Source organism: Jaculus jaculus, chromosome 16 (assembly GCF_020740685.1).
Source record: "Jaculus jaculus isolate mJacJac1 chromosome 16, mJacJac1.mat.Y.cur, whole genome shotgun sequence".
In the NCBI taxonomy this organism is placed as follows: Eukaryota; Metazoa; Chordata; class Mammalia; order Rodentia; family Dipodidae; genus Jaculus; species Jaculus jaculus.
The window spans coordinates 21,263,924-21,281,283 of record NC_059117.1 but is presented as its reverse complement, the minus strand read 5'-3'; the positions used below and the strand labels follow the sequence as shown (position 1 = coordinate 21,281,283).

General features: G+C 39.6%; 1 protein-coding gene across 3 annotated transcripts in view; it reads left to right on the top strand.

The window, feature by feature from the left end:
- Positions 1–17,360, top strand: part of Cog5 (component of oligomeric golgi complex 5) — a 277,027-nt gene that overhangs the window by 123,430 nt on the left and 136,237 nt on the right. For all 3 annotated transcript variants that reach the window (XM_004652876.3, XM_045135739.1, XM_045135738.1), the window contains exon 7: positions 3,862–3,992. In XM_004652876.3, the coding sequence (XP_004652933.2) occupies positions 3,862–3,992 (131 nt within the window). The remainder of the gene's footprint in view (positions 1–3,861; positions 3,993–17,360) is intronic.

Sequence of the window (17,360 nt, the reverse complement as noted above, 5' to 3'; positions counted from 1 at the left end):
TCTTGGCTATTGAGGCCATATTTATTCTGGCCAGTTGTATGTGAGGAGTGGTACCCTTCCTTTGGCTCTTACATTCTTTCTGCAACCTCTTCCACAATGGACCCTGAACCTTGGAGGGTGTGAGATGTTTCAGTGCTAGATACTTCTTCATCCCTTCTTCTTAGCACTGTGTTGCCTTTTGGGGCTAGAGAGATGGCTTAGCACGTAAGCACTTGCCTGTGAAGCCTAAGGACCCTGGTTCGAGGTTTGATTACCCAGGGCCCATTTTAGCCAGATGCACAAGGGGGTGCATGTCTCTGGAGTTTGTTTGCAGTGGCTGGAGACTCTGGCGTGCCCATTCTCTCTCTGCCTCTTTGTCTCTCTGTTGCTCTCAAATTAAAATATATATATATGGTTTGCCAGGTGTGGTAGTGCACGCCTTTAATCCCAGCACTCAGGAGACATGTAGAGGGATCACTGAGAGTTCAAGGCCACCCTGAGACTATATAGTGAATTTCAGGTCAGTTTATGCTAGAGTGAGATCCTACCTTAAAGAAAAAAGAAAGATTATGATTTATTCCTAGTAGCAATATCACCAGTTTAGAGCATATGATTTACTTAAGAAAAAAGAGAGAAAGCAGGTGGGGAGAATGGGCACACCAGGGCATCTTGCCACTGCAGATTAATTCCAAATGCATGTGCCTCTGGCTTTACATGGGTACTGGGGAATTGATCCTTTGTTAGCAGGCTTTACAAGCAAGTGCCTTTAACCTTTAAGCCATCTCCCCAGCCCTGATTCTTTTTTTTTTTCCAGCTAGACATTTTTACATTATTTTTCCTGGACTTATATACTCTTTTAATGTAGTTTTGTTCTGAAAATATACATTGTATAATATAACCAGAGATTTCTACAGTGTTATTAAAAATATTCATTTTCTGTCCTTTTCTCTGCTCATTTACTGCACCCATGGGAAACCTTTCTCAGCACTTGTAAGCTGATCGTTTTTATTATTGACTTCTATATTGCTTGTATTTCTATATCTTAATTTTTAACTGCTTTAACTTCTCAACAGAGAATGAAGACTTATCTTCTTTCATTTCTTCCAGCCTAGCACATCCCAACCTCATTCATACATTTTTCTCACATCTGCTTTTTTGTAAATAAATAATTTTGTGCTAACATGATTATGGAACACAAATAAACAGGTTATCATTAAGCAAATAATATCTTTCCATTTGCTTTCCTTAATCAACAGAGGACGCTCAAGCTAGAAAGATGGCTCAGTGGTTAAGGCATTTCCCTGCAAAACTAACGACCCAAGTTCAATTCCCCAGTACCTATATAAAGACATGGGGCACATGCATCTGGAACCCTGGCATGCTCATTCTCTCTGTCTACACTGATTCTCTGCCTGTTTCTCTCTGCTTGCAAATTAATTAATTAAAAAAGAAGAGATTCATATAGGTAGAGGCAATTGGGATTTTAGAATTCATATTTTTGTATCATGAAACAGACAAAGCCATAGCTTTAACAGTGAGAGAGTAATAATCATATCCAATCTAGCAGGCATGTAGAATTGATCAGAACATTGAAAAGCTACTAAAATCACTGGATGTGTTTTAGTGGAAATCAGGTTTGATTTTATTCAGGTATTAGTTTTGTTTGAAGACTAAAGAATACAAAGAACTAGGCAATCTTGAGAAATAATACATGGACCAGTCATTAAAATCAAGTGCCTACGCAAGAACAAGGCACATCGGTTTTTTTCTGGAGTCAGCAGCTTGAGACACGAAAGCAGGACAATGGTCATGGAAGAAGGTAGCATTCCTCTTTTAGTATCTTAAGTTCCAAAGGGTTGAGTAGTATTTCTCCAAATAACAAGGTCTCGCTCTAGCTGGAATTCACTATGTGGTCTCAGACTGACCTTGAACACATAGTGATCCTCCTACCTCTGCCTCCTGAGTGCTATTTCTTTCTTTCTTTCTTTTTTTTTTTTTTTTTAGTGTACGTTAGTATCCAGTCTATTAATATCATTTGTTTTACTGTTTCTTGAATTTTTTCCTCAGTTAAACAAATATGGTTTGTATCACTTCTTTGTCCCTAAAAGCACTAATCTCTTCATCTTCTCACTCTGAGGAGATGAGTAAGGGGGAAACTCAGTGGTAGATGCTTGCCTAAGCATGCATAAGACCCTGGTTCAATCCTCAGCACTGTAATAAATACACAAACAAATTCATACTAAGTCTGCATAATGGATTGACGTGTCATTTTGGCATTCATTAATTTATTTGGATTCTGATGACAGTCTTCAAAGTATGAAGGGTATGTATTATGTGTTGTAGCCACTTTTCAGATATCCAAACTGAAGTTCATTGAGTGCGTTGCTCAACTATGATCATATGTTGAATGTGACAAAAATCTACGTTCAAATGATTGAGCAATCTTTCCACTGTAACGAGCCTTATATCTGCTTGTATATGCATACTTACAAAAGAAAATGCTTGTGCTTCAAGTTAAATTAACAATGACCACTTATAACTGCTTAATTAAAACCTACCTGTAATCTGTAGCATTTTAATTGCTTTAGATATGTCCAAGAGTAAGCTAAGTTATAAATAAATAAACAAATAAACAAATGCAATTTAAAAAGTACTCTAAACATGTACAGACAAATGTTAACATTTTTCTTTACTATCTGAGTCAGGGTCTCACTGTGTAACCTAGGCTAGTCTAAAACTTAATTCTCCTATCCTAGCTTCCTGACTGATCTGTAGTTGGCTTTCACCACACTTTCTGGCCTACTACATACAACCTCTTCATAATTCTTGTTGTTCAAGTTTTTGTGTGTAATAGAGTTAATGATTCCATATATATATATTTTTTCATTTGATAAAAACATAAAATCTTTCAAACTACTAGGTCTACTTAATCATGTAAACTGGCAAAATGTAAAGTTTACTTGTAAATTATTGATCTTTTTCTTTGAGTGCCAGTGTGGTGGTTTGAGTTAGGTGTCCCAGTAAAGGCATGTGTTCTGAATGCTTGATCCCAGCTGATGGCATTTAGGGGGTGTAACTTGCTGGGGGAGGAATGTGGATGGGGATAGGCCTTGGTGGTTTACTAGTCCTAGCTTGCCAGTGTTAGTTCAGCTCATTCTCCTGCTGATATTTCTACCTGCTGTGGCAGAGGTGATGTCCAAGCTCTGATCATGTCACATTTTCCCCTGCCATCATGGAACTTCCCCTTGAGAATATAAGCCAAAACCAACCCTCTCCTCACACAAGCTGCGTTTTTGGGCTCGTTGTGCCAGCAATGCAAAAGTAACTGCAACAGCCAGACATTTGTTTCAAATGTTTTTCTAGTATAGATTAACTTTTAAAACTATTGGTGCAACTTGAGAAATATCTGAAAATAGCTATGTAGTTACTCCAAAATTTGAGCTCAAGTCTGGTAGCAACATGTCTGTGATTCTGGCATTTGAGGAAGGAGGGTTACAAGTTTGAGAGTAACCTGGGCAACATAGTGAGTTCTAAGTAAGCCTATGTTGTTCTGTAGTGAAACTCCCATCTGTCCAAAAAAAGAAAAAAGAAAAGAAAAGAAAAAGAGAGAGAGAGAACATTTTAATAGTGTTGTTGGCATTACTTTGAACTTAAAGTAGTCTGTCATTGCTTTTCCAACTATATCTTCTTTGAGAGGTTTTACTCCAGAATCAGATCATCTATTAAGTATAAAATGTTTGTGATTCACATTTTTTTAAGAGTATGAATCTTAAAAGGAAGCTATCTATATTCAATGGCAAATCTTGATGTTTTTGAAAAAGTAACACATGATGTTTTGATACCTTGATATTGACTATTACTGTGTATGTTTTTTTTCTTTAGATTATCTGTCTCAAGTAATTGATCTTTCGGGAATAGAAGTAATAGAAAATGATCTGCTTTTTATTGCAAGAGCTCGACTTGAAGTGGAAAACCAAGCTAAGCGCCTACTGGAACAGGGTGTAGAGACACAGGTAATATAGCACCATGTACCATGTTCTTTTTTTTTTTTTCAAGGTAGGGTCTCACTCCTCTAGTGCAGGCTGACCTGGAATTCTCTATGTAGTCTCAGGGTGGCCTCGAACTCACGGTGATCCTCCTACCTCTGCCTCCCGAATGCTGGGATTAAAGGCGTGCGCCACCACACCTGGCAGCACCATGTTTTTAATGTGAAAAAAATATTGAGATGTGAGTACATTTTGGCTTTGTATTCAAAATTAGTTTATCCTTAATTTTGTAACTAAGAAACTATGTCTACAATGAAACTGGAATGCAGAGCATGCATAAGTACAGTACCGTTTTCTCTGTGTCCCGAGCCTCAGAATCCCTGTTATCCGTTCTTGCAGAAGAAGGTATTCTTGCACTTTGGCTCACAATTGACTCCAGCTTGGATTGTTCCCTTTCTTCTGTTCATGTTCCAGGATCTGCCTTGATATTCATTACAGTTTGGTCTACATGTCTCATGTCTTGTTTAAATGTAGACTCTCATTTATTTCTTGCCTTCTCCCTTATTCCTATTATAACAGGTAATTTGCTCATGCAATACTCCGTTTATTCAGAACATCAGTTGTCTTTGCTGCTTGATAGCTTTCCGTTCTATCAATGATTTTTTTATTGTCTTCTCCATCTTTACTATTTTTCTATATTGAATTGTGTAATATCCGGCTCCTCAGCTATTCACCTAATTCTCTAACTTTAGCATACATTAAAAATTACTGGGAGTATTTTTAAAGCGCATACTTATCTCAGTGCCCAGAGTTTCTGATTCAGTAGATCTGGAACCAAGGACCATCATTCTTGTTGACACCCTTACATTCTGTCACCCTCTTCTTTCTGCTCAGCCTGCACAGCAAAGTACCATCTGTGGGCCACTGGATGTTTATCCTCTTCCCGCTGCTACGCTGCAGCTGCTCAGTGGTGTCTAAAAGCAAAACCAGAACCAAAAAAGTAGACAAGATTGATGTAATGAAATGTATGGTTGTTAAATACAGTTAGGATTTCCTTAGCATGCTGCTTCAGATGTTCTTGATTTATTGTAAACCTTGAACCTAGTCCCTTCTGTCTTATTGCCATAATATGACCCTGGCTGTCGTCTTACCCAGAAAAGCAAGGCCACTGACTCAGAGCGTTAGTGTCCTGTCAGCTTCACCTCAAAAGCTGCAACTCCCTCAGAAAGGCCTTCTTCCCTCCCGCTCTGCTGCCCCTGCACTTTCCTCTTTGCTTCTGAGTCTTCTGCCTTCATCTACCATCCCACAAAACAGTAAACAAAGTTTATTCCATGTAAGATTAAAGTAGAATCTACTGTTTTAACTACTTATGACTATAATCTCAGCAGTTATGAGGGATGAGACAGAAGGATGTTGAGTTTGAGGCCAGCCTAAGCAACATAGTCAATTCCAAGCCAGCTTGATTTTGTTGTAAGTAGATTCCTTAATGAAGTACTAGGGAGAGAAAAAGAAGTAGGAATGCAGAAAGTCTGGGAAAGCTGAAAGTTAACAGGTCATAGGACCATGCCCCAAGGCTATAGGAGCCATAAAACAGCATTAAGGGGCAGATTTTGACTGGTGTTATACAGCTTTCTTTTCTTAAATACATATTTTTTTTAATTAACAACTTCCATGATTGTAAACAATATCCCATGGTAATTCCCTCCCTTTCCCCACGTTCCCCTTTGAAACTCTACTCTCCATCATATCCCCTCCCTTCTCAATCAGTCTCTCTTTTATTTTGATGTCATAATTTGATCTTTTCTTCCTATTATGATGGTTAGGTAGTGTAGGTAGAGTCAGGCACTGTGAGGTCATGGATATCCAGGCCATTTTGTGTCTGGAGGAGCATGTTGTAAGGAGTCCTACCCTTCCTTTGGCTCTTACATTCTTTCCATCACCTCTCCTGCAATGGACCCTGAGCCTTGGAAGGTGTGATAGAGATATTTCAGTGCTGAGGACCCCTCTGTCACTTCTTCTCGGCACAGTGATGCCTTCTGAGTCATCCCAAGGTCACTGCCATCAGAAAAAAGAAAGTTCTCTAACCAAAAGTGAGAGTAGCATTAATATATAGTATGAACATTAAGAGAAGTGCTTACTGGGCAGTGTGGTGAGCACAGTATATGCATTTAGCCAGACAGCAGCAGATGTTACACCCCTAGGGCTCATGACTACCCCCATTGTAGGTTTTCAGTATCAGGGTTGTATCCCCTCCCATGGAGCAGGCCTCCAGTCCAATTAAAGGGTAGTTAGTTTCCCCCATAACATACATATCATGATTGTACCCATTGGCTCGTTGGACTGGTTGGCCAAATTTAAGGCTTGCAGTGTCCACTGTGGAGTATCTTCACTGGTGATTTCTCTCTCTCCCATTGAACTGCATGCAGTGTGGCTTTTCCAGCTTTCTGTCAGCTGGTCTACATGGAGGTTTACAACTCAGCTCCAGCAGGATTTCTCAGTGACCTTGCAGCCCAAGTATGTGTGTCTTCATCAATAGGGTCTTGCCATCTATTCCTGGTGGGAAACTAACGGCCTTCGCAATTGCCTGTAATGTTTTGGGGGCATCAGGGACCTCCCTGGCCAACAATTCACTGGAAGGTATTCCATCCCTGGCACTGAAAGTTGTGTAGTAACAATCTATTGCTCCTGAGTGTTCCATTGTCCGAAAAAGTAGGTTTCCATATGACTTATTTGTATCCTCTTAGATTTTGATTAGCCCTCCCTCCACCTTTCCTTTGCTGTAAGACTGCTCCATAAGGCTATGTAAAGGGAAACACCTGTTTGGGGGAATTGTAATGCGCAAAGCTGCCTGCAACGCATGCAGAGTGCAGCTTCTGGGAGCCTCACCTGTAGCGCGTGTGGTGCTGCTTGCAGAATTACACTTTCTGCTGTGATTACTTTGGCTCTTTGGGTTCTTTTTCTGCTCCAAATGAATGTTAGGGACTTTCTCCTGAATCTGGAAGAATGTAATTGGAACTTTGATGGGGATTACACTGAATCTTTAGATCCTCTTTGGTAGGATGGCCATTTTTATGAGACTAGTTCTGCTAATCTATGACTTAGGAGGTGTTTATATCTTCTTTGTCTTCATTACTCCTTTTCTTTGGTGTAGAGGTCTTTCATCTCCGTGCTTAGGTTCATTCATAGAAGTGGTTTTTTTTCTTCTTTCCTTTTTTTGTAAGCTAACATGAATATTTTTTCCCTCAGAAAGTTCTCGTTTTTTGTTTTTGTCTTTTTTTTTTTCCCTCAGAAAGTATATAGAAAGGCCACTGATTGTTGTTATATTGAGTTTTTAGTATGCTACTTTGCTGAAAGTGTATATTTGGTCAGAGAGCTTTCTGGTGAAGTTTAAGGTCTTTCAAATATAGAATTATGCCATCTGCAAATTGGGAGACTTTAGTTCTTCCTTTCCAGTCTCTATCTCTTTTACTTCTTTCTCGTGCCTTATTTTGTAGCTAACACTTTGAACATCATATTCAGTAAGTAGAAAGAGCAGGCACTCTTACCTCATTCCAGGTTTTAAAAAAATAATTTATTTCTGTATTTATTAGAGAGAGAGAGAGAGAGAGAGGAAGAGGAAGAGGCAGAGAGAAAGAGAGAATGGGCGTGCCAATGCCTCCAGCCACTGCAAACGATCTCCAGATGCATGCGCCCCCTTGTGCATCTGGCATACGTGGGTCCTGGGGAATCGAACCAGAGTCCTTAGGCTTCACAAGCAAATACCTTAACCGTTAAGCCATTTCCCCAGCCCATCAGTCCACATTTTAAAAGACATGTTTTCAGTTTGTTTCCTCATTTAGTATGTGTGCTATAGGTAAGTAATGCATAGTCTTCTGTATGTTAAGATATGTTCTTCTCCTCCTAGTTTCCTCAGGGCTTTTTCATGAAGGGTTGTTGAAATTTAGTGAAATTGTTTTCTATTTCTATTGAGGTGATCATGTGATTTCTATTTTAAAGATATTTATACACTGTATTATATTTGTTGCTTTGCATGTATTGAACCAACCTTGCATCTGTGGTATGAAACCAACTTGGTTTATAATAAATTTTTTAAAAAATATTTTTACTGGGCTAGAGAGATGGCTTAATGGTTAAGGTACTTACCTGAAAATCCCAAGGACCAGGGTTCGATTCCCTAGTGCCCATGTAAGGCTATGCACAAGGTGGTACATGTGGCTGGAGTTTGTTTGCATTGGCAAGAGGCCCTAGCACACCCATTATCTGTCTGCCTCTCTCTTTCTCTCTCTCTCAAAATAAATAAAATAAATAAATAAATAAATAAATAAATAAATAAATAAATAAATAAAAAAAATATTTTATTTATTTATTTGTGAGAAGAGAGAAAATCAGAGAGGGAGGGTGAGAGAGTGACAGTGAGAGCATGCATATGGGCCTGTTGCCACTACTACAAACAAACTCCAGGTACATGTGCTACTTTGTGCATCTGGCTTTACGTGAGTACTGGGGAATTGTACCTGAGCTATCAGGCTTTGGAAGCAGGCTTGTTTAGTTTAATCACTGAGTTATCTCTCCAGCCCAGTGTTCTTTTATTTATTCATTTATGAGAGAGAAGGAGTCACACAGAAAGACAGACAGAGAGAGAGCAAGAGAGAGAGTCATAAAATGGGCACACCAGGGCCTCTAGCCACTGCAAATGCACTCCAGACACATATGCCACCTTGTGCATCTGGCTTATGTGGGTACTGAGGAATCAAACCTGGGTCCTTAGGCTTTGCAGGCAAGTTCCTTAACTGCTAAGTCATCTCCCCATCTCCCCCTTCTTTTTTTATTCCAGTTTACCTTATTCTTAATGTGATCCTAAATTTGATTTGAAAGTTCCTTTTGTTTTGTTTTGCTGTTTTTGAGGTAGGGTCTTGTCATAACCCAGGCTGGCTTCAAACTCTCAATGACTTCTGCCTCCCGTGTGGTGGCAATAAAGGTAGTCATCACTCTGCCTGGTGATGTGAAAGTTTTCATTTTTATTTACTTACTTATTAGAGAGAAAGAGAGAATGGGCATGCCAGGGCCTTTAGCAACTGCAAACAAACTCCAGATGCATGTGCCACTATGTGCATTTGGCTTACTTGGGTTCTGGGGAATCAAATCTAGGTCCTTAGGGCTTTGTAGACGAGTGCCTTAATTGCCAAGCCAACTCTCCAGCCTGAAGTTTTATTTTATTTTATTTATTTATTTTGGTTTTCAAGGTAAGGTTTCACTCTAGGTCAGGCTGACCTGGAATTCACTATGTAGTCTCAGGGTGGCCTTGAACTCACGGCGATCATCCTCCCTCTGCCTTCTGAGTGCACCACCATGCCCGCCTGTTTTTTTAATTAAAACATTTTTTAATTAAAAAATATTATTTGAGAAAGGGAGAGAAATAGAATGGGGAATTTTGATATCTATGTTTGTTGGGAAAATTGTTCTGTGTTTTCTTTTTTTTAATTTTTTTTTGAGATGGGGTCATTTATTTGTGTGTGTGTGTGTACGCGCACACACACGGGCGTGTGTACACTTGTGCATGTCAGGGTCTCTTTTTTTTAAATTTATATTTATTTATTTATTTGAGAGCGACAGAGAGAAAGAGGCAGATAGAGAGTGAGAGAGAGAATGGGCACGCCAGGGCTTCCAGCCACTGCAAACGAACTCCAGACGCATGCGCCCCCTTGTGCATCTGGCTAACGTGGGTCCTGGGGAATCGAGCCTCGAACCAGGGTCCTTAGGCTTCACAGGCAAGCGCTTAACCGCTATGCCATCTCTCCAGCCCTGTGTTTTCTGTTTTTGATATGTCCTTACCTGGTTTCGACAGCTTTCAAACTCGTATGTTCGTTGATGAGATCTGCTTTTGGCCACCAAGGGTGGGGTTCTCACTTCTCTGCCTCCGCTGAGCCCACTGTAAGCTACTGTCTTTCGCATGTGAGAATGTGGTCCTCTTGCTCCCCCAACCATCTGCCAGGGTTCTCTCTCAGCATGCGGCTGTGGGAGGTTAAATTTAAGCCCCCTTAACTTCCCTGTGCTTGTTCCCAGTGTAGCTCAATTTTAAACTAGGTTCATTCTCAAAGTAGTACCAATCACTGCCCTCCAAATCATATAGTGTGAGAAAATGGGGTTCCTCTCCAGTGCTGATCAGTCTGCAGAGGAGGCACTGCCCCACCAAACCTCAGCTGCAACTGGAGGCTGGAGAGCTGCCTGGCTCGCCTTGTGAATGGGCTTCTGCTGCCCTCCTCTCCATGCCCGTGGGCTGTGCAGCTGGAGCTGCGGCCACCCCCTAACTTCCTTATGCCCTTGCCAGTCTGTCTGTGAGTTTTCAGATATCTGACCACCACTTTTGAGGTTGTCCTAAGTTCTTCCTTTCTTCTTTGGGATAGTATACTATATCTTATACTAACTCTTCTTAGCTGGTTCTCATTGAGGCAGATTTTAGTCTTTATCTTACCTAAAACGCCCCATTACTTTATCTTGTTATATCTTCCCATCTACTTAGACCTTTTTTTCCCATATTCTCTTGTACTTTCATATTCTATACACACACACATTTGAGTCTAGGTTTACCATATGAAAGTGATATTTGAGTTTCTGAGTCTGTACTTTGCTTAACATAATCATTTCTAGTTCTATATACATGTCATAATTTTAGTCTTCTTTGCAAGTAAATAAACTTTCACTGTATTTATGTACACATTGTCTTTGTACATTTAATTATTAATAAACATCGACACTGGTTCCAGATTTGGGCTGTTGTGAATAGTAAAATAATAAGTGTAGATGTTCAAGTATCTCGGTGGTATTATGGGTGAGAATTCTTTTGGTCTGTGCCCAGTGTGGTGGTTTGATTCAGGTGCCCCCCATAAACTTAGGTGTTCTGAATGCTAGGTTCCCAGCTGATGGAGATTTGGAACTAACGTCTCCTGGAGGCAGTGTATTGTTGGGTGCAGGCTTATGGGTGTTATAGCAAGTTTCCTTTGCCAGTGTTTGGCACACTGTCTTTTTGCTATTGTCCACCTTATGTTGGCCTGGGGGTGATGTCCACCCTCTGCTCATGCCATCATTTTCCCCTGCCATCGTGGAACTTCCACTTGAGTCTGTCAGCCACAATAAACCATTTTTCCCCCACAAGCTGCTGTTGGTTGGGTGATTTCTGCCAGCAATGTGAACATGACTGCAACAGTAAAGTTGGTACCAAGAGTAGCATTGCTGTGAGACACCTGAGTGTGTGGCTTTGGCCTTTTGGAGTTGATATTCAAGAGGAATGTGGAAGAATTTTTAACCTTGCCTAAAAGATGTCTTACAAATGAAGTTTCCATCCTTACTAACTTCTTCTCAAATACTTTTCCTAATACTGTCGCCTTCAAGGTTAAGATTTCAGTATATGAATCTGGAGAGGCACATAAACATTTCCAGTATGTCTAAGCTTTTGACATTGTGAAATAATGTTGTCATCTCTTAAGTGTGCAGAGCTGCATCTCTAGCTCTCCTGGCAGGCATGCAGTCTATAGCCCTATATGTTGGACACATGTGATAGACCCAGCTTCCTAAATAATTTCATTAATGGGAGAACGTGCACTGTTAACACTGATATTCTGGTCTAGTTCATAGAGTTCACTTTGCTTGTCATTTGAGTTTATGAAATCAGTTATTTCTGGTTTTAGTTTTGTCATTCTTCCACAGATATGGTTTTCTGGGTCATTTGTATGATGTTTACTTTCTGATTTTGTAAAGCTGGGAGGATTAAGCCCTTGATGGAGCTAGTTTCTTTTCTTAGAGAGCAAGAAGACAGTGTCATCCAGCAGTGCCAGCACTGGAGTTAAGAATGAAGCTAAACCGGGCATGGTGGCGCACGCCTTTAATCCCAGCACTTGGGAGGCAGAGGTAGGAGGATCGCTGTGAGTTTGAGGCCACCCTGAGACACCATAGTGAATTCCAGGTCAGCCTGGGCTACAGTGAGACCCTACCTCGAAAAACCAAAAAAAAAAAGAATGAAGCTAACCTTTATTAATGCTCAGTTTCTGCCAAGCTTTGTGATTGCTGTCTCAGTCAGAGTAACAAGTCTGGAAGGAAGATAGAGTTACCCATCTTATATGTAGTTAAACAAAGACATGAGAAGGTTAGGTACCTAACTGAAGATTCTACCACTGGCCTATGGCCAAATCAGTATGTGGAGCCCTTGCTATTCACTCTTCCCCAAATAGTTTAGACCACTCAGTACAGATCCTGCTAAATAATTACACTGATAATTATTTCACAATTTGTATCACCTCATATTGAAAAAGGTTTTTTTTTTTTTTTGGTTTGGTTTTTTGAGGTAAGTTCTTGCTGTAGCCTAGGCAGACCTGAAATTCACTATGTAGTCTCAGGGTAGCCTCTAACTCACAGTGATCCTCCTACCTCTGCCTCCTAACTACTAGGATTAAAGGTGTGTGCCACCATGCCTGGTTTTTATGTTATAACAATTTCTTAAGTAGTCTTCATGTGTTGACTAAGCTTAATTGGTCCCTCAAAATTCCTATGAAATTTTTGTTCTCTGGTCAACTTATTTTTCTATGATGTAATTTACTCATGTTTGCTTTCTCCTTTTTTGCTCACCTTGCCTTCATACCCTATCCCATGCATCTCGGCACAGGTGCTATTAGTTTCTGTTTTACAGAGATCTTTCATTCCCTCTGTGCTTGAGATGTTACTTTTTTTTTTTTTTCTGTTTTAGAGTGCATCATGTTATTTCTACCTCTTTTGTCATCATTGCCCCCCTTTTGCTAAGTGCCTTCTCATCAGCACCCAAGCTTGCGTGGTCAGTGCCACTGTCCATGGTTTTCTCTGCTTTCAGTCTTACAAGCTTGCTTCTAGTATTTTACTACCTGTTTTTCCTTCCTTTGGTGCCTTTATTGTACTTCTGTGCTTAGAGTATCTTTTCTTTTTTTTTTTTTTTTCTTTTGGTTTTTCGAGGTAGGGTCTCACTCTAGCCCAGGCTGACCTGGAATTCACTATGGTGTTATGGTGTCTCAGAGTGGCCTCAAACTCACAGCGATCCTCCTACCTCTGCCTCCCAAGTGCTGGGATTAAAGGTGTGCACCACCACGCCCAGCTCTCTCTCATTTCTTTATTGGAACATATACTATAGCTTTTATTTATCTCATTCTCAAATTATATTCTCCCATTTATCATAAATCAATAAAATAGTTGTCCATATAGTTAGTATTTATTATAAATTTTGACTAAAAGAATTGCTATACTTTAATGTTAAGTACTGTTGCATTCATGGGAAATTACACTCTAGTAGTTTACAATTTGAGAACCTAAATAGATGTTCAATAAACATTTGGCTTATGGGATGAAGGTATAGTCTGTCATGGCAGTAGGAACATGAGGCAACTGGTCACATTCCTTCCACAACCAGGAAGCAGAGAGAGATGAGTATCAGGGCTTAGCTTCCTTTCCCCTTTTTATTAGTCAGCTATCCCAGTCAATGGGATGATGCTGCCCACATTTAGAATAGATAAGTCTTTTTTCATCAGTTAAACCTTTGTGAAAATGCCCACACAGACACCTGTAGAGGTATGTTTCCTTGGTAATTTTAAATGCAATCAAGTTGGTGAGGATCAGCCATCACACATTTCATTACTTGTGTACAGTAATCAGTGTGATGCTAATTTCGTGTCTTAAAAGTATTGACCCCCCCCACACACCACCATTTTGTTTTGTTTTGTTTTGCTTTGTTTTTAAGGTAAGGTCTCACTCTAGCCTTGGCTGACCTGGAATTCACTAATGTAGACTCAGGTTGGCTTCAAACTCAAGGCCCTTCTCCAACCTAGGTCTCCCAAGTGCTGGGATTAAAGGTATATGCCACCATGCCTGGCTTGACTCTTTTTATTAGGTAAGTAGTTGATGGCCCTAATGTTCAATATCAGTCTGTTATAAAACTTATAACAGTTTTTAAGTGTTGTCTCTACCAAGTGTAAAATATATAGTAATTTAAGAACATCAAAATATTTTCATCACTGTTGTTTTTGTGGATATAGGCTAAATAACAGAGATTCATCCATATATTGTTTCTTACCCTCCTTCCCTTCCTCCCTCCCTCTCTCTCTTTATGTAATTCAATTGCCTTTAAGAAATGAGATACAGCTGGGTATGATGATATACACCTTTAATCGCAGCACTCAGGAGGCAGAGGTAGGAGTATCACTGTGAGTTTGAATTTATCCTGAGACTACATAGTGGCTTCCAGGTAATCGTGGGCCAGATTGAGACCCTACACTGAATAAACAAACAAACAAACAGGAAAAAGAAAGTAATGGGATGCTGAATCTACCACTCATTGTCCAACTTTAGTTATATAATACTATTTGCCAAAATGTAGCTTGTAAAAATATTCTTCATTCTGTTACATAGCTCTTATGCTCTGAATGTTTGTTCCCTTCCCCCCATTATTCATACTTTGAAATCCTAATCCTCAACGTGATGACATTAGGATGTGGGACATTGAGAATGTGATTAGGGGCTGAGGGTGGAGCTCTCTTAAGAATAAGCAAATGCTCTTGGAATTTCTTCACTCTATCTCATCCCATCTCTCATTATGCTTAGAGATCTCTTTTATCACACTCCTCACTTCACTGAGAGTGTTCTCTTTCCCCTTTTGTCACATAAGATTACAGCAGAAAGACATCCTTGTATGAATCAGAAAGTGACCTCACCACACATCCCCATCTGCTGGCACCTTGATTTGGACTTCCCAGCCTACAGAGCTGTTCGAAATAAATTTCTCTTGCTTCTTTGTTGCCCGGTTTATTTACTAATTTTTTTTCTATAGAATTGAAAGAGACCAAGAAAATAGGCATTCGTTCATTATTATATAAATAACTGTTTAATAAAAGACAGTGTCACTTATTTAGCTTTTTTTTTTTCAGTAAATACAGAAAGCTATTTGGTCATTATGTTCTTTTTCCTCCCTATTTAATTGCAAAATTTGAACAGCTTTGTAGTATTAAAAAAAAATCCCTAATACAGTTTTATAAAATTTCTGTTTTTAAAGTCATAAACAAAATGAATGTTTAGGTATAGAGGAACTGTTATTTCTTTATACTTGGAAAATAGAAATGGGACTGGAGAGATGGCTTAGCAGTTAAGTGTGCTTCCTTCACCAGCTGGAGGACCTGAGGGGGCCTGAGATTGGATCTCCAGCACTCACGTTGAATAGCTTAGCCTGGCTAGCGCTCTGGTGACCTCTTCCTACAGGGGAACTGAGGCCCTGAAATTGCCAGAGTAGGAAAATGGCCAGCTCCAAGGTCAGTAAAGACTGGCTCAAACAAAAGCAAGCCGAACACTGAATGTTCCCACCCAGCTACAGGCAAGTGTGTGAGGTGCCCAAAGGCACATATATGTGAATGTCACCCCCCCCACACACACTCTCCCCCCCCCCCCACACACACACGCACACACAGAGCAAAAAAAGTTCCAGTATCGTCCTTATTTTATCTTTTTTTCCATATGTGTGAGCCTTATAATGAAGCCTTATAGTTCCTCTATGGAAAATATAGTAACATCTCTGCCACTTGACAAAATTTTGGAAGGACTGGCAAGTTTTAGAAGCATAATTGATCACACTATTCGATAAAATCATTGTTCAGGTGGTCGTTTTCGCAGGCGTGGGGCAGGGTATCGTCAGCCACCTGCAGCACTCCCTGCCTCCTGATTCCTGCTTTCTCTTGACCTTTACCATCATTTAATGATGGGGGAGGGAAGAGAGAGGGAGGGAGAGACAGAGATGAGGTTTTTAAAATAGCATTTCAACAGACTCCATGACTTCAAGCTTTAACTGGCTTCAAAAATAGGTGATGGAGATTTTGATCTGGATGAGTTCCTGCATCACCATAGATACCAGGCCCCCACAGTAAAATTATGACATTTTAATTAGCAAGATGGCTTTAACTTGTGAATTACAAGCCTCCCCAGTAAACAAATGCAGTGCTTTTGGAAGAAGATGGTGTACTTACTTGTCTTCAGAAAGAGGTCTCTTGCAGAGATTAGTCCCTGTTACAATCCCTAATGATCACTCCCAAACATTCATGAGCTTGCTGTTTTTTCCTGAGGCAGAAACCTCTTTGGTCAAGTCCAAGATCTTGTGACTTACCAGCTGTCAATCAAAAGAACCCTGATAGCATCATGTAGATGTTTTCTAAAATGACCATGTAGAGCTGAGCTTCAGTAGATAAATGTCTATAGATAACATATACTATACAATTATAATTGCTTTTTGCTTTGGGGATTGAACATTCCAAATTTATGTTGGATGGAATCTGTAGATGTTAAACATTCTCTGGAGTGTCTAAGGAAAATTCTTGGCAATGCTGAATACATTAACTATGTAGTTCAGGCAGCAACATACTTTTTAGTCATCCCTTTCTTCCCTTTAGGGCTCCATAAACTTCAGTAACAGACTGTCAATTACATAAAATGCTATAGTATCGGCAAATAACTTCTTTCCTTTTGCTTAAAACCATCTCTGTATTACTTACAATCCTGATACGTCCTATATAAATAATTGGTACTGTTGTATTGCTTAGAGAATAACAACACAGGATCTGTGCAGATTTAATTATGGACACAAATCCTTTTGAAATTATCAGTTTGTAGTTGGTTGAATCTGTAGATGTGGGACCCATGATTATGATTATCATTTTTTTAAATCCCTACTTATATATTTAATATAAAATTTTATGTTGAAGCATGAAGAGCTGGAAGCTTGCCACATTAACTGCTATTGCCTGATAAGATAACAATGGTATGCCAAAACTAACATCATTTTAAAACTTTTATTTAAGCTGGGTGTGGTAGTTCGTGTCTATAATCCTAGCACTTGGGAAGCTGAGATAGAGCGGTCATGAGTTTGAGGCAGCCTGGGTTACAGAGCTTAGGCCATGTATCAAAACAAAATAAAGACAAAAAAAAAAAAAACCCTTTATCTAATGCCAAACTATGGTTTCTTATAAATGCAGTCTTCAGGTTTATTTTATAAATATTAAAGTAGCCCCTTTTTCTCCAGCCCTTTCCTCACTGCCCTTGTTCTTCTGTTCCCTGTGTGTTATCACTTCTCTTTTTGTAGAACCATCCTCTTCCAGTTTATGTTTATCTTCAGTTTCTCCTTTTCTTTTATTTTCTTCACTTGCCTTTCTACATATCCTCATCCATTTTCTGCCGCTCTTCAAAATAAGGACTAGAATAAAATTGATTCTGGTTGATAAGATCATGTTGTACTATTAAGTGTCCTTCTTAGTATCTAAATTTAATTTGGGTTATGCACTGTAGACTTTTGATTTTTAACAGGTTCTAAATAATCCTATTAGGTTAGTTGACAAATACATATCA